This window comes from Colius striatus, chromosome Z (genome assembly GCF_028858725.1).
Source record: "Colius striatus isolate bColStr4 chromosome Z, bColStr4.1.hap1, whole genome shotgun sequence".
NCBI classification, from domain to species: domain Eukaryota; kingdom Metazoa; phylum Chordata; class Aves; order Coliiformes; family Coliidae; genus Colius; species Colius striatus.
The window spans coordinates 60,508,027-60,532,280 of NC_084790.1; the positions used below are offsets into that span (position 1 = coordinate 60,508,027).

The window sequence follows — 24,254 nt, forward strand, 5'->3', positions numbered from 1 at the left end:
AAATGAAAGAAGAATATGCTTAAGTTACTCAGAACATAAAACATTCAAAATGCTGTTACAAGATTTCCTAATGACATTTATCTTAAATCTGCTTAAGAGTCATCAATCTGCACCATCTGACTTGTTTGCAGAATGCTTTTTCCCACCTTGGCCCTAGGAACAGGTTATCTCATGATTACAGGTATACAGCGAGTTAAGGTATGGGATAAGCAACAACCAGCTGGATCTAATCAATAAAATCCCCATTCTATTTTTTTATTCTCTGTCTTTCACTGTCTCTTCCTTTTTGAGGTGTCAAGTCACTAAAATTTTGCAGGAATTTGTCTCTCCTCAACAGACTGAACATGACAGGAGAACCAAGTTCACAGTCACAGCAACACTTGAGAGCCACAGTAGTTTCTGCCTTTCACAGGAGAATTGACAATGCTGCATCTGCAGACACACCAGCCAAAGGAAACCCAACTATCCTTAATTAATCCAGTAAGGTTGCTTCACCTAACAATTAACAAGCAAAAATGCTAATCCTAAAGCTCCTCATGTACTTGCTCCACAGATAAGTCAGCACTCACTTTTCCCTTGATATTGAGCTCTTAACAAGTGTCCACAGCATACCTTCCCTCTAAAGAATGGAAGAGTAATACAGAAAGCTGAAGCATTTAGTATACACTTTCATAGAAGTGCTCGTCACTCCCTCGGCTTATTTTAGCCAATTCTAAAAGACAGAAAATCTCTGCAAAAAGAAAATAAAATGCAAAAATTGTATGATCAGCATGAGCTAACCACTGTAGACTATCCATGTTTTAGACAACCAAGACCTTCCCTATCTTTTGTTGTCTGCATTCTTTTAGATTCTGAAGCTATGCCTTAAGTTGATCTACTTAAGAGCTTGATAAGGGGGTTCATTTGCTTGTACTCATAGATCCTCCATATATTTCACATCTGAACAGTTAATTTGTTTCCAACTATATGCTTTGCTGAAAAGGAAAAGCTATGAGTCCACCTGAGAAGATCTGACACGGTTTTAGGCTTTTTGGTGAAATGACTTATGGACAGGTAGATTCTACAAGCTTGTACAACGGAAGTTTAAACTTCAATATACTTTTCTGTAATTTGAGAAGGATGGTATGCAGCACAATCACACTGAGGTGAATTTTTCTCTGAATAAAATTACTTTAAATAAGCCTTTTGAAAAGTTGTCTGAAAAAGTTTGCATCTGGTTCCATTTAGATTGCTATGATGCAAGATAAGCAAATTGACCATTCTGACAGATAAATTTTCAGGCATGTGATTTAAAAAGCTTTCTTTTCCATCACTTGGCTTAAATAAAATAGCTCTGCATTCCATACTTGCTCATTAACCCTATTCTGATGTCACCATATATATCTCCATTGGTCAACTCTGTCCTTGTATCACATGCTGTCTTTTGAACACTGATAGCCTGAGAGCAAGCAAAAGAAGTTTAACTACAATCTAAAACATCAAAGTGACTAAGAGAAGGCCACATCTTTTCATGAGCATCAAATCACTCATTCTGAGGTGGGTACAAACCGACAGAGGCCTCTGGACAGAAACAAACATAGCAATCAATTGCTGCCCTGCAATTTGGCAACAGTTTTCAGTTTTTGCTAAACCATTGGCCTAAGTTTTCAGGTTTATGTGAAGCAACAGTGCTTGCAGTACTCTAGCCCATCCAAGTCTTACCATTGCCAGCTAACTAAAAAACACTCTGTGATTCCTAAAAGTGGTACTCCCTGGCTAGCACGCTATGGCAGGGTCATTACATGTTTCTGACATGGTATAGCACGTACCAGGAGCAGTACTGAAAGCAGTACATCTTCACATCCTGTAAAATCAGGAAAAAAAATTTAGTTTACTTTCTTAGATCCAGAAAAGTTTTTTTATTTTTTTAATCAAAGACTTGAAAGCAAGAAAAAAACCTCGCAACTTTAGATTTCCACCCAAACTCAGACTGAGTTATCTGTAACTTATCACTTCTTGATTCACACAAATACTTGCTATTAGAACTTGCTATTAGAAGTTTGCACCGCTTCTATGATTTCAGGATTGTTTCCAAATTATAAATTTAGGAAAATGAACAGCTTGTTCAGCTTCGACAGGAAATTGGTTGCTCTGCAGCAAGTGTTAAAGTGGTAGTTTTGGTATACAACAGTCAAACTAACAAGAAGCAGCCTGAGTCATTGCTGAGCTCTTCTGTTTATCCTTGGAGACCAAGATGAAAAGAAAAATTCAACAGCTTGCATCCAGTTAAATCTAATCACAGACATATCAAATCAACAGTGTTGCCACATTTTCATCATACCTTGTGCTCATTTTGAGTTAATTTTCTTTATAATAGCTAGCATGGAGCTGCGTTTTCTGATTTGTGCTGAAAACCATGTTGATAACACAAGGATGTTTTAGTTATCACTGAGCAGTAATTACCAAACCCAAGCCCTTTCTGCTCCTCGCACCATTCCACCAGCGAGTGAGTCAGGGGTGCACAAAAAGTTTGGAGAAGACAGAGCTGGGATAAATGACCTCAACTGACCCAAATGATATCCCAGACCATATGACATCATGCTCAGCATAAAAAGCTGAGGGATGAAGGGAGAACATTCAGATAGATGGCATTTGTCTTCCCAAGTAACTGTTAACACATGATGGAGCCCGGCATTCTTGGAAATGGCTGAACAACCCACCTGCTGCTGGCAAGTTGTGAATTAATTTCTTCTTTTGTTTGCCTGTGTGCACAGCTTTCACTTTATCAAATTGCCTTTACGTTAACTCATGAATTCTCACTTTTATCCCTCTGATTGTCTCCCTCATCCCACCAGGGAAGAATGAGCAAGTAGCTATGTGAGGCTCACCTGTCAGCTGGGGTTAAACCACAACACATGTCCACTTTCAACCAAAATGTGGCAAAAGTTTACGAAGTTATTAATCTGTAGCAGAGAGAATTATTGGAGCCAGAGAGGCAGAGTTCAGCTCCCACATCACTGCCAGACTGCAGTGTACTCTCCATCACCAGTAAGCCATTCAGTTGATGAATACTATTATCACTGTACCACTGTGTGAAGTGGAAGCTCTTAAAAGACTGCATCAAAGTAAGCAGCACATTTTCAAGTATCACTGCAGTAATCTTCACCTCTGGCACTACAGATTTTTGTGTCTTGAGACAAGAGACAAAAAAGGCTCACTAGTTTTGGTCAAATACCATAGGAAAGACATCATCAGGTCATTTGCCCTCTTCCCCTGCAAATATGAAATGCACGAAGTAGTCTGCTTAATCTACTTGGGACTTGGATATTATCAGTCAAGAGACCAATCAGACAGTTTAAATGCTGCCATACTGAAACAAACAAATTAAAACAAAAGCAAAAATTCAAGGATGTACTTAGAACATGAAATACATTAACAGAATCACATGGATATCAAAGACATGAAGGAGTAAGCCTAGCTTTAGCATGATCATTGTAGAGTTTCTGTTCAACCACTTACTAAGCTTGGCAATGAAGTTGGCTGGGGTACTTCTACACGCCTTACATAGTAGTAACCTTGTGAGCATTCAAAAAAATAAAAGAAGGGAATTAATTGCTTTTCAGAATTATATAAACCCTAGAAATAGACAGGTTCTTTTATTGGCCTTCCTTATCCACCAAGTAAACAGAACATCATAGGCCACTTCAAGGAAAACAAGATATATCACTGGAAGGGAGAAAAAAAAGTCTTTTTAAGTGAAAACGAAAGCTTTTCATCACCCTTTTCTAATTACATGTGTTTCCTAGTTGCTTTGTTTTCAGACAGAAGCTCTGCAATTTCCTTTAGATTTTTAAAAACTAATACTGCAGCACCTTGCAGCACTTAAAAAGAAGTGCACATCACTGACAGTGCCTTTCTACAGTGACTTTAAGATTTTTGTACAAAGGTAGAAGTGTCAGAGTCAAGACCACAACACAACAGAGAAGCAGTATCAAAGCAATACTTGAATATTCAGCAATTCTAATAATATGTCTTGTTTTGACATGGTATCTCATCTCATGTGACTGAAAGCTGCCACTGAAAGTCTTACTTTTCCTTCCACTCTTAGCCATGCATTCCAACCTCTGCTGTTTGCACTGGATTACACAGCAGCTATAGAGTAAGACAGTTCAGCCCAGAGATCCAATAAAAAATGAACTTCTAATTCCAGAGTCAGAAGTAGCAGGAGAGACTTGGAAGTTGTCTCCTATTGAATCAGGGTGCTGATCCAACTCATACCAATGTTGTGTGGAAAACTGTGATAGCACACAGACAAGAGGAGAAATCAGCCATCCCTTCTGGCACTCAAGATCTATTAAGACATACTACTGCACTTTTTAAGTTGTTTGACATCTGTATTCATCTAATTGTATTCACCATAGCTGATAAAAGAAATAGTTACCTACCAAATGGGACAGCAATCCTACAGAAAGATGAATATAAGAAATGTTTAGCTGAGTTGCTTGGCAACTCAGAAAAGCTTATCTTCATCCGTAACAGTAATACGAGCCATGTAAGAGTTCAACTTGGTAGATAAACTCATAAGCTGCAAATCCACTTTCTGCAGCTAGATATCTTGTTTTATAGATGTTTAAAAGAGATTATGTTCCTTTTTGCCTCAAACTTTACACAGGAAATAATGACATTGCAGCAGCGTATTAAACAGAGCTGTATAAACAAGTTCTCTTCTAATGATCCATTTCAAGGTTCTCAGACACCCTCAAAGCCCATAATAAGATCGGACACAGCTCAAATTCTTCCCCAGGAACTATACACCTTGTGTACAACTGCACAGTAATACATACCAGCAAATGGAAAATAAACTCCTCCAGGTGCCTCAACTAGTGCATTGAGATCAAGGTAAACAAAAATGTCTCATTATTCCTGGTTTAGAAGCTGAAAAGGAGGACAGTACAGAACAAAAGATTCACAAAGGTGCTCGACCTACTACATGCTGTGTACAGTTCCCTGGCCACTCAATAAACAAAGAGGTATGGAGGAACAACTGCAATTACATGAAACCGCATGAGTACATAGAGCAGAACATACACAATAGATGCACCTTCTCCAGTGGAGTTGCTACAGATCAGAGATGCCCACAAATCACAACAAACTACACCATGTTTTAACTGAATTCTGTTTTGGGAGGTGATTCAAATAATATTTCAAATATATTTATTACTAGGACCTTGTTTCAAGTCAAATGTCTATAGCCATGCTATTAGAACAAGACAGCTGGAGAGTTCCCCTTCATATACCAGTTGAATTTAGACTGACACAAGTTTGATGTAGAAGCTGTTCAAGTCTTCACTTCATTGCTCCACAACTGAAAGACTTCAATTAAGAATGTAAATGACTTGAAGAAACAAAAAGCTATGTAAACTCAAAAAATCCACATTGCCACGTTACAGCCAAGTTACTTCAAGTGCTAAATCTCTGACGGCAGTTTGAACAGTAAATCGCATAATAATTCAAAGATAAGTTATGCAATTGCTCACATCTCATTGTGGAGAAAACTCCCAAGCTCTTTGGCCTTCATCTCATATCAACTGTATGGTTTCCATTTCTGGCAAAGCTAATCAAAAAGGAAACAAGATAAATATTTCAAGTCGTAAGTTCAGACAATACAAATCCTCACCTGCTACTTGAGAGTAGCCTCATCCCAGCTCAGTGAGAGGCCCAAGAATTCAAACTCAAACACTGCTTTATGAAAGGGTAGATGGTTACCAGACAAGGCAAGTAACAGATGTTAGGTAACATCCAAACAAATGTCACAAAGTGAGAGGAAATAGCTATGTCTTCAAAGCCAGATATAATTACTGAAAAAAAACATGATCTGTACGACATTCTCAAATACAAATTTTGTTGTGTTTCTTCAATCTTTAACACACTAAGGTTAAGGAGGGAAACCAACTAACAGTATAACTAGACAACCTAAAAGCTATTGAGAATACACTGCTTCAAATTAATACATCTAAAAGTAATGAACTGGACAAAAATGCCACAGCTTAAAATGTTAAATCATCTCCATATATCAAAAGATGAAGACATCTGAGATGTTAACGAAGCAACTAGTCTTTTCAGTGACAGACGTGTCACTGGAAACAGGAAGAATAGCATTAATTCTTCAGATAAAAATAATTTCTTCTCAGAGTAAGAAGTAACAGGAATACTTGGAGATTTGCACAGGGCATGCCAGTATTAAAGATACCAAACTTTCTTTATTCATTAAGTCCAATGGTGAACAGAAGTTCTATTGCTTGTCAGACAATATTAACATTCTAAGAGACTTCAAGAACCAGAAACAGATCAGAGACAAAGTAATCATATGTGCCTGATCTGTAAAAATAGCTAGGATGTCTACAGGCTTAACGAAAGCAAGAAAGGGAAGAGTGCTGGAGCAGAATTGCCAGCCTCTTCTATGCTCAGTGCCATGTACTGGGTCACTCTTTTTCCAAGCCTCAACTTGCCATTTTTGAGTTGGAGCATCTATTCCTTTCACCACTTTGAACATGTTCTGCTTAGTTTATACAATATAGTCTATTGCTAGCTAAACACTAACCGTCCCAACAGTCCTTAGAAAACACTAATGCCTTGATGTCCCTATAGTTGTGAAGTACTGGATTTTTCATTAGTTATAAACTGGTTTTGTTCCTTGCCCAACTTCCTTGAAGTTCAACATCTCTTTAGATAGGTAAGGAGGAGACATGGTAACAGGCTCTCTCACCTAATACTTGTGTTAATGCCAAGTCGCATCTCTTTAAATACTGCTGTCATCTAAGAAAAGATGGTCTTCCAGCACCTGTTATTACCACAAGCCACTGAAGAGTATTTCAGAAAAAACCTCCCCTACACCACTCTCTCATACAGGGCACTGGGAAAACCTCATTAACATAGATGTTGAGAGTACTCTGTACAGCCAAGTGAATATAAGTCAAATGCAACTAAGTTCCTGTCATCAGATGCTCATCTACATATTGAAAAGCAGCAAAACATTCAAAAGCTCCTTTGTGGGGATCCAAGGCTTCCTAATTCCTGTTTTTTTAGTAATATTGCCAACCTATTTCCAAGATGGCTTCTCCAAGCAACTGAGAAAGTATCCTGCTAGCATTCCAGGTATGCACACTTAACTGTTCAGTCATGAACAGTACCTGGACAAGTCATTTCAAGTAAGACTTCCAAAAGACACCATAGGCATTGCACCAAAGACAAATTAACTATTTCAAATTTTCCAAGAGTGAGATCACTTGGACTACATTCTTACACTGCTGCTTAAGTTTGCATTAATTTATCTTCTGAATTTAGTCATTAAATACTTCTTAATTTGTACATTTTGCATTCTGTGATCTTGTACTAAAGAGATAAACAAGGAATTCCACAGTACAAGCATAGTATTAAATATCTTTCCAGTAGGCAGAGTCCTTGTTAACTTAAATAGAAAGCTTCCTAAACTGTTACCTTTTTGTTCCTTTGAGAAAACTGAGAAGCAATTTGCATTTACAGCTTAGTTCCTGCTTTGAAAATACCCCTTTAACTTTTTTATTATTTTTATGGTGAATATAAATGGCACCAAGTTGTCAAATCACAGCTTTTTCTATGCTACCTATACAAATAGGTCTGATTTCTGGCAAGCCATAAAACAATTATGGCTGAATTCCTGTAGCCCTTTGATATCCCAGCTTGCCATAGGGCTTCAAAGCTCTTTTAGGGCAATGCTAAAAATCTAATTCCTGAAGACAAAGAGGGAAAATAAATGAAGCATTTCAACTGACACACATTCAAACATGAACACACCAAAAAACGAGCCCTGGGATGATTACTTCTGAAAGAAAAGTGGCTTAGAACCAACATAAATACATAAGACAAACACATAAACACAGCAACAGACAATCTGTCCCACAGAAGGCACAGATACAGACAACCTGAGTAAGCAGAGCAGGGAGCATACTACACCTGCTTCTGATTCTCCAACACTTACTTCAAGTTGGGAAGAATATTTTCCTGCTCAAACATACAGCTCTCACCATTTCTTGTGTGTATGGCAAAGGAAGGGTTGGGAAATAATCCTAAAGAATAATGGTAAATGGTAAGTATGCAGAGGAAACCAAGATACTGCACTTCCCTTTACAGTACCAATATTACCAGTAAAAAAATTACAAAGATACTGAAAGTCAACTATCACAGGTACCTGAGAATTTCTATACCTGTATTTTATCTCTGAGTGATTATATTACAAAAGGGTTCTTCCTACACATAAGCAAAGGGAGATAATTCTTGCTGTACCAACACAGTTTCTGTTATCTGTGAAACATCTCCAAGACAGACAAGGGGACAAGATTATAACACCAATACTTTTGTCTCTTAAATGACCTGGAATTTAAGAGATGAAACTGAACAAACTGAAGAATGAAGACTATATTTCTTCACACAGGAACAACGTCCATGTTGGCCAAGCAAAACATCATCACAGTAATGTAATTCACATTGGCTCAAAGACATATAAAGAATCTAAACTCCTTTAAACTCCCTTCAACTTCTTTCTTAAGTGCCTGCTGTTTTTTAGTAGAAGGCTAAGAAAAACTTTAGCATAATTTTTATCAGTCAACTGGTCTTAAATATGGCACGGGAAAGTTCCAAATGCCTTTTAATCCCCTACCTGGCCATGGCTCTAAAGTACTTTGTATTTACTATATCCCTGATTTGCAGTTAAACCTTTGTACTTCCAATCTGGCTTCATGAAACATATTCTAAAAATTATGTAGGGACCAGTCATGTAAGATTAATGTCCAGTATGGCAGGCTGCATGAAATGTATGAAACAAACAATCCTCCTGGGAAAGCAGGAGGAAGAAGACTAAGAAGCCTTAAGTGCTGGATTGCATGCCAGTCTTAACCACTCTTAATTTGCTACAGTGTTTTTCATACAGAGATATAGGTAACAGGCCTTTCTATTGAACAGATTTTTTTTTCAAATAAAGAATGTTCCAGGCATTTTCTGAGTTTAGATTAAGTGACTGATTCCTCAAAGCAAACAAACTGATCAAATCACTGCATTAGATTCCAAAATCACTTATTCATGAAGAACAAAAAAAACCCCAAAAAACAACCAAATCTAAAACAACAGATTGATAAGTCTCTAGAACTACAATACATATCAACACTTTTATAGATAACAATAAGACTTAACATTTATACATTAAATGCATCATTAAAAAGCATTAAAAAATAAGGTCTGTTTAGATTTTAATCAATTACTATTATGTAGACTTCATGACAGACCACAAAGGAAGAAACTAAATACCAAATGTAATTTTCCATTGTATAGGAACACAATTGACAACTTCCCAGATTTAAGCTACTGAAACATAAAAATGAAACAAAAACTACTTAAATATTCCACCTCAAACACAGCTAATTTTTACTACACACTTAAATTGTCAATCCAGAAATAGCTGATTAGTATTTCAACCCCTGTGAAATTGCAGTTCAGGCATTATGACAAACAAGTAAGGAAATATCCCTGTAGATTAGTATTAGCAGACTAAACTTCATTAACAAAACGTTCAAGATCTAAATCATCTGTTTAGCTTGCCTTTATTACCTTAAACATCCAATGAAGTAACCTAATGTAGATCTGTTTCATAGAAACCAGCTACTCTGTTCAGTTTCCATGCAATAGAAAGGACCATCATAGAAGCAGAGAATGGTAGGGGTTGGAAGGGACCTTTAGAGATCCCTTAACCTCCCTGCCAAAGCAGGTCCACATACATCAGGTCACACAGGAAAGCATCTGGGTGGCTTTTGAAAGTCTCTAGAGAATGAGACTCCATACTCTCCCTGGGCAGCCTGTGGCAGGGCTCCATTGACTTCACAGTAAAATATTAAGTTCTTATGTTTAAATGCAACTTTTTGTGTTCCAGTTTCATCCCATTACCCCTTGTCCTGTCACTAGGTACAACAGGAAAAAAAAGGATGCCCCAAATCTCCTGCCATCCACCATTTAGATATTTGTAAATATTAATGACTTCCCCCCCCTCAGTCTCCTCTTCCCTAGTCTAAACAGCCCCAGTTCCCACAGTCTTTCCTCATACAGAATATGCTCCAGGTCTCTCACCATCTTGGTGGCCCTGTGCTGGACTCTCTCCAGAAGTTCTCTCTCCCTCTTGAGCTGAGGAGCCCAGAACTGGACAAACAACTCCAGATGAGGCCTCACCAGAGCAGAGTAGCAGAACCTCCCTTGACCTGCTGGCTACACTCTTCTTGATGCATCCCAGGATGCCATTGGCCTTCTTGGCCACAAGGACACATTGCTGGCTCATATTTAGCTTATTATCAATCAGGACTCCAAGATCTCTCGCTGCAGAGCTGCTCTTCAGCAGTTCAACCCCCAGCCTGTACTAGTGCATGGGGTTGTTCCTCCCCAGATGCAGGACTCTGCACTTGTCCTTGTTGAACCTCATGAGGTTCCTCTCTGCCCAACTCTCAAGCTGGTCAAGATCCCGCTGAATGGCAGCACAGCCTTCTGGGGAATCAGACAGTCCTCCCAGTTTGGTGTCATCAGGGAACTTGCTGAGGGTACTCTCTGCCCCCTCACCCAGATTGCTGCTGAAGTTGTTGAACAAGACCAGCCCTAGAACCGATCCCTGTGGAACTTCACTGGGCACAGACCTTCAACTCAATTTTGGGCCATTGATCAGCAAAAATCATTCAATTTGAGAACCTTATTTTTGTCATATATAAACTTTTATTCTCATGTACATTCAATGGAGACATTTAGTTTGTTTGAAAATAATTTTATTGTTGAAAAATAAATATTGAGTCATCCCACACTAGAAAGTTTAACAATAAAACCCTGAAGCAAAAACTAAAACAAAAATACAGATGACTACCACTTTAAGAGCAGTCTTTAATTATTGCAACATCCAAACAGATATTTTCAGTTTTCAAAGCACAGGCATTCAAACAGAGCAGTAAGTGCAATATATCATCTCAACTTAAAACACAGTTAACAACCCACATAAACGGTGTTCCATGTCTATGACAAAGTCAATATTTGCCAGAACTGTGCATGCATGCAGTTGGTTTCTCAAGTTTACTCTCCCATTAAAATTGCTTGGTCTTTGTTCCTACAGAGTCTGAGCTACAGAAATGTTGTAAATGGATTCACACAGAACAACCTGTGGGCCAAGGTCCAGTTTGAAAACCTCTGACACTTCCCTGGAGTTCTGTCCCATTCAACTCTGTAGTGAAGCAAGTGCCACTTCAGGGCACAGTTGTAAGGACAACTTTTGTCATGACTACATTCAGATTGGACTGGGCAACTCATTGCCAAGTTTCAAGCCACTCACTGTAAGAGGAGTGCTAGGACAGCACAGCAGCACCTGTAAAAGCAACTGAAGTGTTTTACTGTTGCTGGGCTACCTGATTTGAATTATGGTCAAGGGCTGGTTTTACTCTTTTTGCGCAGGACTGCCAAAGGCACCCTAAAAAACTTGAATGGGGCTGCTTGATAGCAACTCCCATACAAACACCTGACAGGATTTTTAACACTCACAGCTCTAAGTAGCTTCCTTGATAAAAAATAACTTATCTAGGGATGGATTATAACAAGGATAGCATTGAAGAATAGTAAAAGCCAATATGCTGACAAGAAAGGATCCCAGTTAAATATAGAGACTAGTTGAAAAGGTTGCTACCTCCCCACTCTTCCACAGAGAACACAGAAAAGACAAAGACTACAAAACAGAGACTCCATATGTGTTCTGGAAAAGGAGTGCACTCTAAAACAAATCTCAAAAATGAAATTAAATATTTATAGTCTGAGAAGTGAAACTTCCTCAAGTATCCTTATTCTTGAGATAACAAGGATGTACAATAGCACTACTAAATCACTGATTCTATTAACTGCAATGAATTACTGAGTACACTACAAATGTGTAAAATATTTGCTGCTGAGAAGACATCACAGCAATATTCTCCAGAATTCGTTTAAACACATAGCTCAACTGAAAGTGCCAAAAAAAAAGCCTCACCAAATTTAAGAAGCTGGACTTTCCGTTCAGGAATATTTACTAGATAGTAACAAGAATGTTTACAATACCCTCAGACTCATAAAAAACTCGCACTTAAAAAATACTTTAGACAAATTAATGACAGCCAGGCAAAGAAAGAAGAACTTGAGTGTCAGCAAGGCCGAAACTCTTAACAGTACAGGAATTATATCACAGATGAGATCAGACCTTTGCAGCTTTAAGATGCATCACCTCAGCAGTAGCAGTACCAAAACAGTTAAGCAATCTTGACATATTACAGAGGAATACATAAGAATATTATTTTATGACTCCAATGTAGCATGCAAAGAATTTTTTTTGTTTGTATTTTGAACAGAACGCTAAGCAACATAGTACAGTTACAAAGCATACTCTGGGTTTTTTCCTTAAAAGGTATGTATATGCTTTCTAGAGATTACTCTCATCATTAGATTCTGTCTGTATTCCTTGCCATGGCTTATTATTTTTGAGATGATTGAAGCTTACCTGTTGGCTTGGAGTTCTGTTTTGTGCAAAGCTAGTTAACTGTACCTGTAAAACTTCACTTCCATTCTCTGGTCAGCTACTAAATTTAGGTAAGTTTGCATAAATGCTTCTGCGAGTGGTATCTCCAGTTTCTAACTAGAGGCACTAACTGGATATTGGTTAGGAAAGGCTGGATACTGGATCTGGCTAAAAAGAACAAACCTGTGCTTACTAGCACCCATTTATTTCGCCAAGCCTGAGTTTACCTTCTCAGAGGCAAAATGCCTCAATACTGGCAAAAATATTGAAAAGGCACACTGTTATTTTAAAAGTGAAAGCTCTTCAGTTTTATAGGTTCATGAGTATTGAAAAAAATAATTTGGAATAGTCCTAACAAAGTCATTTTCATTAACAACTTTTTATAGAAACTGATTTGAGACTAATTTCTGTCACACTAATATGATCACACACATTTCAATATACTTCATTCTTTTATGCTATTTTGTCTTTCCTTGCAGAAACATGAAATCATTTTGAATCATCAAGCATATTAAAAATATGTTGTGCGCCCAGGTTGGGCAAGCTAACAAAAAAAACCCCACAACACAAAACAAGATGAAAATAAAATCACCAAAGCAAAAATCTCCACAAACAAAATCATCAGGCAATGTTCTAGTTAAACTGTCCTTGATTATTACACTAAATCTGTGCATCTTCATGTTCAGAGAATACACTAGACTTCAATTCACTCCTCACTTTTCAGTAAAGTGTCATTGTGCTGTGAAAACTTAGAAACAAACATTCTGTAAATGGATTTACCAAATGCTTCAGTCAAATACTCACTTGGAATTCACACTATGTAAGATGAAACGTACAAAAACATTTGTTAATTATAGAGACTGTTAATAGACCACAAGAGGAATTTAAATGCTATTTACCCATTTAATCTAGATACTTCAAGACAACTTCCACGCTCTGCTATCAGAAAAGCTGCCCTGAGCAGCAGAGAAAAGTTTTAGACCTACCTTTGCACACATGATGCAAAGCACCAGGGCTGTTGGCCACCAGTCCGCAATATAAAGTACTTCTGACTCAACTGCGTCTTAGAATTGTTTGTTTCTGGATGATTTTTCCCTTAAATTCAGCCCATGACAAGTAAAATACCATCTCCCTCTATGTATACAAAGAAAGTCCTCAATTTCCCTTACAGGCCTAAAAAGGCATTACAACATGTCTATCAACACTGTATGAGTTGATATGTTAATATGTAACATCAAGATGCATATTATGTTCACACCACTATTTAGAATGTGCAATACAATTAGCATTTCATTGAGTTGGGCGGAGTTTTTCTGTACAAGCTTTAGAACAGTGGGCACAAATAGTAAATTGAAGTTTACTACAAACTACTCAGTATCCTAGCAGTCACCTGAAAAAAAAAAAAAAATCAATCCCCTTCACAGTCCTTCATCAGTCCTGCTTTTATTTTTGTTTACTGTGTATAATAATGCAGTTTGCACTAGAATCTCTGTGATTACCACTTTAAAACAAATATCTTCATGTTTACCTCAGTATCTACCCTCACATGAAAAATACACACATCTTACAGCATAGGCATACGTGTCTTAAAAAACAAGCGTGTTAAAAATGTTGTGCCCTCAGATTGGGCCAGCTGAAAAAAACCTCAAAACAAAACCACAAAAGCAAAAGTCTCCTCAGAAAGCTCCACAAAAAAAAAAAAAATCATCAGGCAATGTTGGGCAGGTTTTGGACTTTTCTTTACATAGAATTATGGTCAGGTTACTGAAGCCATATGAAGGTAATTTATACTCAGTAACTGCTGAGAATGGGTCTGAAGTGTATGTAAAAATGGTATTTCAGCTATTATTTACATAAAATTACAACTATTGAGACCTCTATTACCATAGCATGTGACAGGTTTTTAAATCAAACTTGCCCAGCCCCCTTGGGCTCAAAGAAACAAACCTCAACTCTGAGAGCCAGATGCAGTGCAGGAGCTCAGCTCAGGATGAATAGCATGAGACACTGGTAGCTGGGAAGCAGGGAGTGAGTTAAGCATTGAAGCGCTGCCTAGGAGCACCATCACAAGGACACTGAGGAGATAAACTGATTACTGACTGCCTGACAGTAACACAGTCTTATCCACTAATATTATTTAAATAAATTGCAGTCCAAAAAGAAGTATTTCAGTTTTTAACAGGTACCAAACAATAGATTTTAAGTCATCAGCAGAGTTTGTAAAATCTTCTTCTGCCTTGCAAAAATCAATATTGTAGCCATGTTCGTTAACAAAAGGCAGTACTATACATTTATTTTTAAAATAAATTCCCACAAAAATATCTCAGGAAGCATACAGATATTTTAAATACTCGTTTGTTCCTCCCTTCTAACTACCAGAAAGCACAGCAAAAAGCCAACAGTTATACAAAAAACAAACATCATTATCAATTACAAAGTAAGTGTTTTGTGAGAAGATGAGAAATTGATTTTCATGCAAATACACAGAAGTTTCAGTATTTTACTGTTCCTTTCGTTTTCATGTATGTCCACTCATCGCTAGTAGGAAGAGAAGCAACAGAAAAATTGCACATTAACTAAGTTTTGCTGGTTTAAAAGCACAAGTGTCCACTTTAAATCTCATAAAACCCGATGTAGTTGACCTGCAGCAACCTCCAGACTTAATTCTGGATCAAACATTTAGAAATTAGCTTTACAGGTTGCAACTACCAAATTGTCAGTCTTTTCCACAGATTCTACCAGAATAAAAGTTCAGAAAAACCCCCTCAAACATTTTTCCCCAAAACCTGAACTTAAACAAAGCTAAAAAGCCAAACAAAATACACCAAAAAACAATGCTAATAATACCGCACAACATTGTTACAAGGTCAGCCTTCATACCTTGAATAGTATGATAAAAAAAACCCCACAAACCACAAACCATTTCCCAGATCATTACTACTACAGCACAGAAAATCTTCAGATATCATTATTTGCAGTTTAGAATATTTAACCTGTAACAGCAATTAAGTGGTTTAAAGATTTTACATAGCTAGCTTTCTAAGGATATAAAACATACAAAAATACAGTAAAAAAAAAGATATCAACCCAGCTGTTTCCATTTTCTTAAGTAAATTTAACTACACAAATAAAACTCTCATGATTTAAACATTTTGAGGTATCTTCCCCCTTATCTTACTACAGAGGTGACAAAACTGATGCTACACAAAAGAATCTGGCTTTCTGTAGGCAAAGTATTATTATACAGCTATACTAAGAGCTTGTATACAGTAGCCCCAAAACTACATTTCCTACTATTTAAAATCCAGAAGATTTACAGCCATAGAATATTAACAATGTAGCTTTAGAAATATGTAACCATAGCTTCTTAAAACTAAAAACACTGTATCAGCAATCAAAGGCTATTCAAAGTTAACTTAAAGCAAAATAAATTAGGTACATCTTTTAGGACTTACGAAACCAGAGTCTGAACTACCAGTTAGTTCTGACAAATCAGCATTTGCCCTTACAGAAACACTTTGGCAGGGAAAGGAACCAAGCTGAAACATCCCATGCATCCCAAACAAAGAAAAAAGCACACACTGAACACAACACAATTAAAACACAAAGATATATACAAGTAAGCTTTAAAAACCTGAAGTTCATGACACTGAAGGAGGCAGCAGCCTTGTTATTCACACTTTGTCATGCTGAGGTACTACAGACTATATGGTCATCATAGGTCTTGAGTAAGTTTAAGAGTCCACTGTCACACTTCAGTCTGCAGTTAACTTATTTTCAGTTAAACACAATGCAAATCCTCCTAGACAGCAAATCACTTCTGGTGGAAAACAATTAACAGATTTGTATATTGATGAAACAGATGTGTACTGTCCTATCTAGGAATCAAGTCCTACACTTAAAATAACACTATATACTTCTAAATAAAGCTTAAGCATTGACATGGAACGTGATCACTTTTAGAGGCATATCAGGGAGGAAAAACATTTATTACAAATAGGTTTTCCTATGTAACATTTTACTATCCAAGTCACCTATTATTTACTGATGGTACTCATGTAAAGATGAAACTTGATAGCTTCTCTATATTCAAACTCTCCTGCTTCTCTTCAAAAGAGGAAGCTGTGAATTGGCCTTCTAATTAGTATTGGATTCAACTAAAAAGTGCACTTGAAAACACACATGTACTCTCAAAGCTATTGAGCCTCTTATTCACACAGTAGCAACATTAAATCTCAAAAGGTTCCTGATGAATAAACAAAACTCTCCACTGGACATCAGAAGTTTCATTTAGCCACAGATTAAATTTACTCATGAGCAAATCTATGCCCAATGTTGTCGTTTAACCTCAGCTGGCAACTAAGCATTATACAACTGCTCACTCACTCCCTCCACAGTGAGATGAATTAGAAAAAAAGAAAATGTAGTAAATCTTCCTGAAGATGAGAACAGTTTAATAACTACATATGCTCTCTTCTAGCTTCACATGCACCTGCTTGCCAGCAAAGCATAGGAAACTCAAAAACATCTAACTTAAGCAGTACTCCGCAAGAACTAAGGCAACATTGTGTTGTCAATATTATTCTGGCACTAAATCCAAAACACAGCACTGTACCAGTTTCTAGGAAGAATTTATCTATATCCCACATACAATCAGGACAGCTAACAATATCCTCATTTTACAACTAATAACAACACCTGCACTAAAAGGTGCAGTATCAAGCCTGTATTTTTAAGACTGATGGAAAAAAAACCCCACATGACTATTACATCTACAGTGCTAGGCTTAGGCAAAATTTAAGAACAAAAAAATCTAAACAAAACATATGCAAAATTAATGGAAGTTCTAACAACTGCATTTGAATATCCTACTAAAATACCCACCAGAAAACTGACTGCCTGTTTGCTGATCTTGACCATCTGCCTACACTAGTTGCTACAAAGGGGAAACTCAAGTCACACAGTAAAAGACAAATCTGCTTGCAGGTCACTATCCTCATACCACTGAATTGACTAAAATTAGTAAAGAGTCAAGCCTCTCACTGACTATAAAAGGAGCAAGGACTTTTTTTAAATCCTTAGCATTTAAAAAAATCAACAAAAGTAAACCCAAACAGGAACAGTAATTAAGATGATTTTTTTTGGTCACTTTCTCCAAAATATTGCAAGACAACACGCAAGCTACTAAAACCAGCAGCATTTGCATTGTGGTCAACAAATCAGTAAAACTGTTCTAAGAAAGGAAGAACGGAAAAATAAGGATTTTCTTTGCCTTCCAACTTATGGGTCTCTTAACATATTAAAATATTCTAAAAGCAAATTTAGAAAACAATAATCAGAGTCATCAAGGGAGACCTGTATCATTTTTCCTTATCAAAGTTCATTCTAAGATAGCTCAATAATTTTCTTGGTCATCATATTATCAAGAAATACTTTATGGAACTTCGTAAGGCATTTTTACAGCCAACTATTTTGAAAGATAGCATGAAATGTGCTTCCACAAGAGGATCACAATGTCACTGTAAAAAAAGTTGTCTCAATTTGAACATTCCTTTCAAGTAGCAAAGTAAAACGTCTCTACGGAGGAGCCTAACGGCATCTTGAAACCGCACCCATCTGTCAGTCACAGGTTGAGCAACTGATGCAGCTGACTTACTTTGTTTTTTTGTACAGTGAATACAAATGAACAGAAGCAGAATTTGATTAGCACTTTTTCATTGCAAGGTAGTGTATAAGGCATTAGAAAGCCACAAAATTCCCTTTTTTTGTTTTTAATATAAAAAAGCAGCTTTCCCTTTGGATATAAAATTCTGTGTCCTACACTAAGCTTTACCTACAAATGCATTTTCTCAACAGCTTGCAAGCAACTGAAAGGTGCTCTTACTGCAGTTTTCACTCCACACCGACATTGCTGTGCACCAAAAATGGAAGCAGCAGAACCAGGTGCTGTTCACACAGTGTGTCACCATGCACCATGATGTCAGATCTGAAATCATCTCACAGGCTTACAAGACAACTCCCTCGACCAAGAAGGGCATATCCCACAACACCACTGATCTTCACACCACATTTCCTGTGCCAAATGATTCTTACTTCACTGTGGTCTGAAATATCATGGCCACTGACACAAAGTTATCTCAAGAAACCAAGTAATTGAAAAGTTGCCAATGATAATAGATACTGCATCTTTTAAAGTTTTCTTCCTCCTGAACTCCTACAAGACAATACATTCAACAGTGGAGGTTTTGTAACTTTTCTAAGGAAGACTATTCAGAAATATCATGTAGTTGAATTATAGGAACAAAGCTAGAACAGCTTTCCTTTGGGGAGAGAAATAATGTGTTTACTAAAAAGAAATCATCATCACATTTTATAGTAGCTGTCTTTTCAAAACATCTCATTCTGCACTAATAGTCAACAAAAACAACCAATACTGGAAATGTGGACTTTCTAGAACAATGTTACAACTTGGCCCATCCTATTGCAGAACAATAAGCATCTCCACTTTCATCCCTGTGCAATATCATTGTAGAACTTCTTGTTCTCCTTAGCTCCACAAAGGAAAGTAACTTCTCTTTACTTTTTAAATTAAAACATTTCAGTGTCTAAGTCAATATTAAAAGTGGCTAATTCATTAGCACAGAAATATTAGCCCAATACTTTGTTTAGCAAGAAAAAATTTATTTTTTAAAATGCACTACTGATTAATAGAAGCTGAACAACAGAGACCACACTAGTTCCAATACAGTTTTGATGTGTACTTACAATGAATCGTTGAAACATATCATGTGGTTCTTTACCCAACTGAAATACATTAAGACAAATATTAAGTCAGACTGCTGTTGCAGAGCACAAGCATTCATTAGGTAAAGTAACAAAATACTTCTACATCGCTTAACATCCAAAAAAAAAAAAAAAAATCATGAGACCCCCTTATCACACAGGAGCAATAGCTCTTCCTTTGGAGGCAGTACTGCAGAGGATCAAAACTAACCATAATGCAGTGACATATCTTGCTCCACAGTTATGCTTTGAAACACTGCACTGCTATACATAGCACTGTTTTCTTCACATGAATAATGAATGGTAAGCAACACATGCTTTGAAGTAAATCTATAATCTCAAAAAGCCTCTATGTCCTCTCTTTAACAATTTACATTAGCATCACAAAATATACAAGACTTCTTTAACAAGGGGAATCTATAATCATGTGATTATTTTAGAGAGCTGGTCTTCCATACTCTACTCAAAACTCAGTCTGGGCATGGGTCTACTTTAATATAAGTACTCCTGTAGCCAGCCTCCATGAAACTACTCATATAAGCCAATGGCAGGAGCAGGCTATTAAACAGGGGAAGTAATAGGAACCAGTCCCTGAAAGTGCCTGTGTATGTTCCATTGTGTAAGGACAAATTGAAGCACTTGGTCACCTGTCCTGGGTTCGTGTGGAGCCACCTTGGAGCAGGGGAGGAATGTGAGGAGTCCTTCTCCTCTGAGAAGGGAGAAGCAGCAGAGACCACCTGTGAGGGCCTGACCCCATTCCTTCTCCCCTGTGCTGCTAAGGAGGGAGGAGGTGGAGATATCAGGAGTGGGGAGCTGAGCTCAGGAAGAAAGTGCTAGCTTTATTTTTCCTCACCACCCTGTTCTGGTGGGTTTTTTTGGGTTTGTTTTTTTTTTTTTTGATTTCTATCTGTTCTGTTTCTAGTTGGTTGTAGATTAAACTGCTCTTATTTCTTTCCCTACTTTGAGTAGTTGAGTCTGTTTTGCCCAGAACGATAGCTGGCAGAGAGCCTTCCCTGTCCTTGTCTCAATCCACAAAGGCCTTGGCTATCTTTTCTCGACTCATCCCACTGGGGCCTCTAACACCCTATGGGGTGCGGTGAGGCAGCAGGCAGGGACCAAGAGTCTCTGCAGTGCTTCATTGCCAGCTAGACTTGAACAATGGCATCACCATAAGGCTAACAGAAAACAATAAAACCACTGCCAAGCTCAAGTTTTAAAGTGACTCATAGTGAAAGATGGAAATTATTTTACGAGGTCATTTCAGCTTACCTACACTCTGTTCCCTGTTAGTCGCAATCACCTTCCCAGCTATCTACACACAGAAACCAACCTGCTCTATGCTCTAACAACTGCATTGTTCCTAGCTGTTTTTCTACCTTAAAGCTGATACCACTTTGGGGTGCCACCCTGATTGCTCTGCAGCAACTATTAGTAGAACAAATACATGAACACATCTTTGCAAACTCACCACTGACCTCTCATAGTCTCAAAATCCCTAGTATAGCCAGAACAGATAAACAAAGACAGAGTTGTAGCCAGTAAACTGACAGTTTATATAGCTACTCTTGTGAACATGCTCTCCTGGTTTCAGCTAAGACCGAATTAATTTTCTTCCTAGTAGCTGGTACAGGGATATGTTTTGGATTCAGTGTGAGAAAAGTACTGATAACTCATGCATGTTTCGGTTGTGGCTCAGTAGTGCTTATCTTCAGTTATGGACTTTTCAGCTTCCCATGCTCTGCCAGCAAGCAGGTGCACAAGAATTTGGGATGGGGCACGGCTGGATAGCTGATCAGAACTAGCAAAAGGGGTATTCTATACCATAAGACACCTTCTTCAATATATGAATTGGGAAGAGTTGGTTGGGGCAACCTGGCAAGGGTTAAACCAAAACACACAAGGCAAACGCACTAAAAATAATTAATCTCTCTTGTCCTCTTTGATGTTTGGAATGACTATATCCTTAATAAAAAAGTGACCTAGCAACAGAAACACACTATGAGCTAGTAGGATTTTTAATTTTCAAAATTATCTGTGAGCTCTACAGATAAGACTTCATGAACTAAAACTTCACCTTCCAAGCATACATGTTAGAGCAGCCACTCACACTATGAATCCAGACAGAAAAAGATCAGTCAGCAGAGAAATAAGTGTTATGATGCTAGTATGATGTCAGTATGCTAGTACTTACTTTTGGTCAGTTCAAGTTTGAGAACTCACCAAGTATCTCCAAGTTCTCACACTAAAATATACAACTTCAGAGGAAGAGATAGAAAACAAATAGTTTCATTAACACTACAACCAAGTGTATCATTTCAGCAAGCATACAATTTCCATTAATATTCCACACTTCACACATCATTTCAAAGGCCATCTGAGGCCAAATGTAACTAACCAAGCTGATCTACAGAGCCAAGTAAACTTAGAATACTTCTGATTAATTTTGTCACTGTATCAGTAAACTAGAAAGACAAACAAAAAGCACTCATTTACAAGGCACACATCACCACCTCTTTTGTAAACACCTCTCAAGAGTAGAAAACTGGCAAGGTAATTCATACAAGATCACTTTCAGCATCACAATACTCATCCCACCGACTTCAGGGGCCCAACTCTTCTGGAACCTGTCTTATTTTGCCTGACTGTTGTAGCCTTAGGAGGCTAGGCAAAGCCCTGATGTGACAGGAGTGGTCGCCATCCGAGTTTATGCTCAGTCAGTTTTGTTGGACTGAGGAGGCTGCTGTCTTCTTCTACAACCCTACTCATGAGCAATCAGAGTACAAGTCCCCTCTGGGACTGAATAAGCTGGCACCTCTCCCAGTAGTTGCCACATCATGAAAATGATACATGCAAATAACAGCCCCCCCAAATAAACACTTAAAAACAATGGCTTAACTAAACTTATGACCACATAACTAAACTCAGAAGCTGGAGACACAAAGCACTCCCAGTAGCTTACCATGCATCTTTCACTTGCGAAAGTCATAAAGTACATTCTTATTAGCAAGCTCCACATCACATCTAGCAACTGACCCCCAAGTCTAGGCTGCAGAGTCACATTCCCTGAAGTCAGACAAGTAAATAAATAAAGCACGGATAGTAAAAGCTGAGAGCATCACAAACACCCCCTGTGCAGACAGAACACTTTCTACCATGGACTTCAATACAGCATGTAATTCACCAAATATAGGTAATACTATCTCACCTACCCAGACTACTCAGACCTATTCTCAAGAGTTTTTGCACCACTTTGACTTAAAACCATGTGGGATAAAGACTCCATAGTGCAATCTGGGCAATTTAAATAATCACAAATACTGCAGTACTACATATAATGCACTACAAACCTTCTACATCACAGTTAAAAATGTGTTGACTCTATGACAATACAAGGGAACTAATGGGTTATACCTTAGAAGATCATCTCAGCAGTTGAAATAGTACAAGTTTTACACTTTGTTGCTTGAGAAAAGAAAATATTCTGGAAACAACATACTATTGGATATTTAAAAAGGTCACGGTTTCTTTTTTTCTTAAGAAAAAAAAAAAAGCTTTTTATCTCAACACTGAACAATTTCCTGTGTTTTGGTGCCTGAACATTCATTTTTCCTCACCTAGGTCTAAGCAGACAGGGTTTATGATGATGCTGTTCTAAGGAACTGCAGGAGTTCTAGATGCCAATACCAATTACAGATCTAATGAAAAATAACTACTAACCATTGTGTCTACTAAACAAACCTGCCCACTTCTTTTATTTGGACCGTTACTTCTACTAATCCAACTATGATAATCAGGATAGTAAGGACTCGGGCATCAGATCTAAAAACAAAAAGTTTTCTTACATCACTTCCAGCCCAATTTATGTGGATGCACCACATACACACACCTCTCAAGAAGTTTTCAGGTACTTAAGAACGGGGGGGGGGGGGGGGGGGGTAAGCTGAGAAGATGAAGCAGAGAAGTAGGCAGAAAGTGACATGCTGGGAGACTCCAAACGCAAGTACCAAAACCAGATCAGTAGCACATTTCCAGGCTTCTCTATCCCAACCAAATACTTGGCACATCGGGAGAAAGCAACACCAGCCAGAAGCACACAACACGTGGGCAAAAAGTTCCGGCGCAGATCTACCCCGAGACAGAGGCGAGACCCGTGCCACCGAGCTGCGAGAAACCGGGACGAGCCGGGACCCAGACTCATCGTCGGCCCTGGAGCCGGGACCCTGGGCAGCCGCGAGTGGAGATCCCCGCGGCGGCGAAGGCGGGAAAGGGCCGAAAGGAGTCTCCGCCAACCTCGCGCAGCCCCACGGAGGGCGGGAGAATGGCCACCGTCAGCCCAGCACCTCACTGCCGGCCGCTTTTGTTCTCCGCGGAGACCGGCACAGGCCCGTCTGCAGAACCCGTTCCGAGCCGGCTGGAAAACGTTCTGCTGGGGAGTGACCCCGCTATCGGCCGCCCGCCGCCGGGGTCTGCAGGCCTGTCCCATAGGGACGGCACGCGGCGGGTCCCACCTACCTCTTTTCGGTCTTGGGAAACTCTCATGCAGGTGAAAGACGACTTTCTCTACGAAGTGCTGAATGTTGCTGTGCTCGGGCCCTCTGACAAACACCATCCAGTCGTGAGTGAAGCCCTCCACAGTGGGTTTCTTCCTGACTTGGGCTCGGTGCCCCAGCTCCAGCTTCACCTGGACGGCGCACTGCAGGGGAAGAGTCGGGAAGCGGCCGGTGAGCGTCCAAGGAAATAGGTTGGGCGGGCGGCCAAGGGGGAATGCAGCCCCATCGCAGGCGAAATGAGGGGACACACGGGAAAAACGGTACAGTAAACCTGGCGAGAGGCTCAAACATTGAAAGGCACCGACGCAACCCCGCAGCAACGAAAAAAACACGGCGCCACAGGCGAGGGC

At 38.7% G+C, this 24,254-nt stretch overlaps 1 protein-coding gene across 4 annotated transcripts in view; it reads right to left on the reverse strand.

The window, feature by feature from the left end:
- Positions 1-24,254, reverse strand: part of MLLT3 (MLLT3 super elongation complex subunit) — a 139,870-nt gene that overhangs the window by 115,106 nt on the left and 510 nt on the right. For all 4 annotated transcript variants that reach the window (XM_062017875.1, XM_062017872.1, XM_062017873.1 and 1 more), the window contains exon 2: positions 23,867-24,047. In XM_062017875.1, the coding sequence (XP_061873859.1) occupies positions 23,867-24,047 (181 nt within the window). The remainder of the gene's footprint in view (positions 1-23,866; positions 24,048-24,254) is intronic.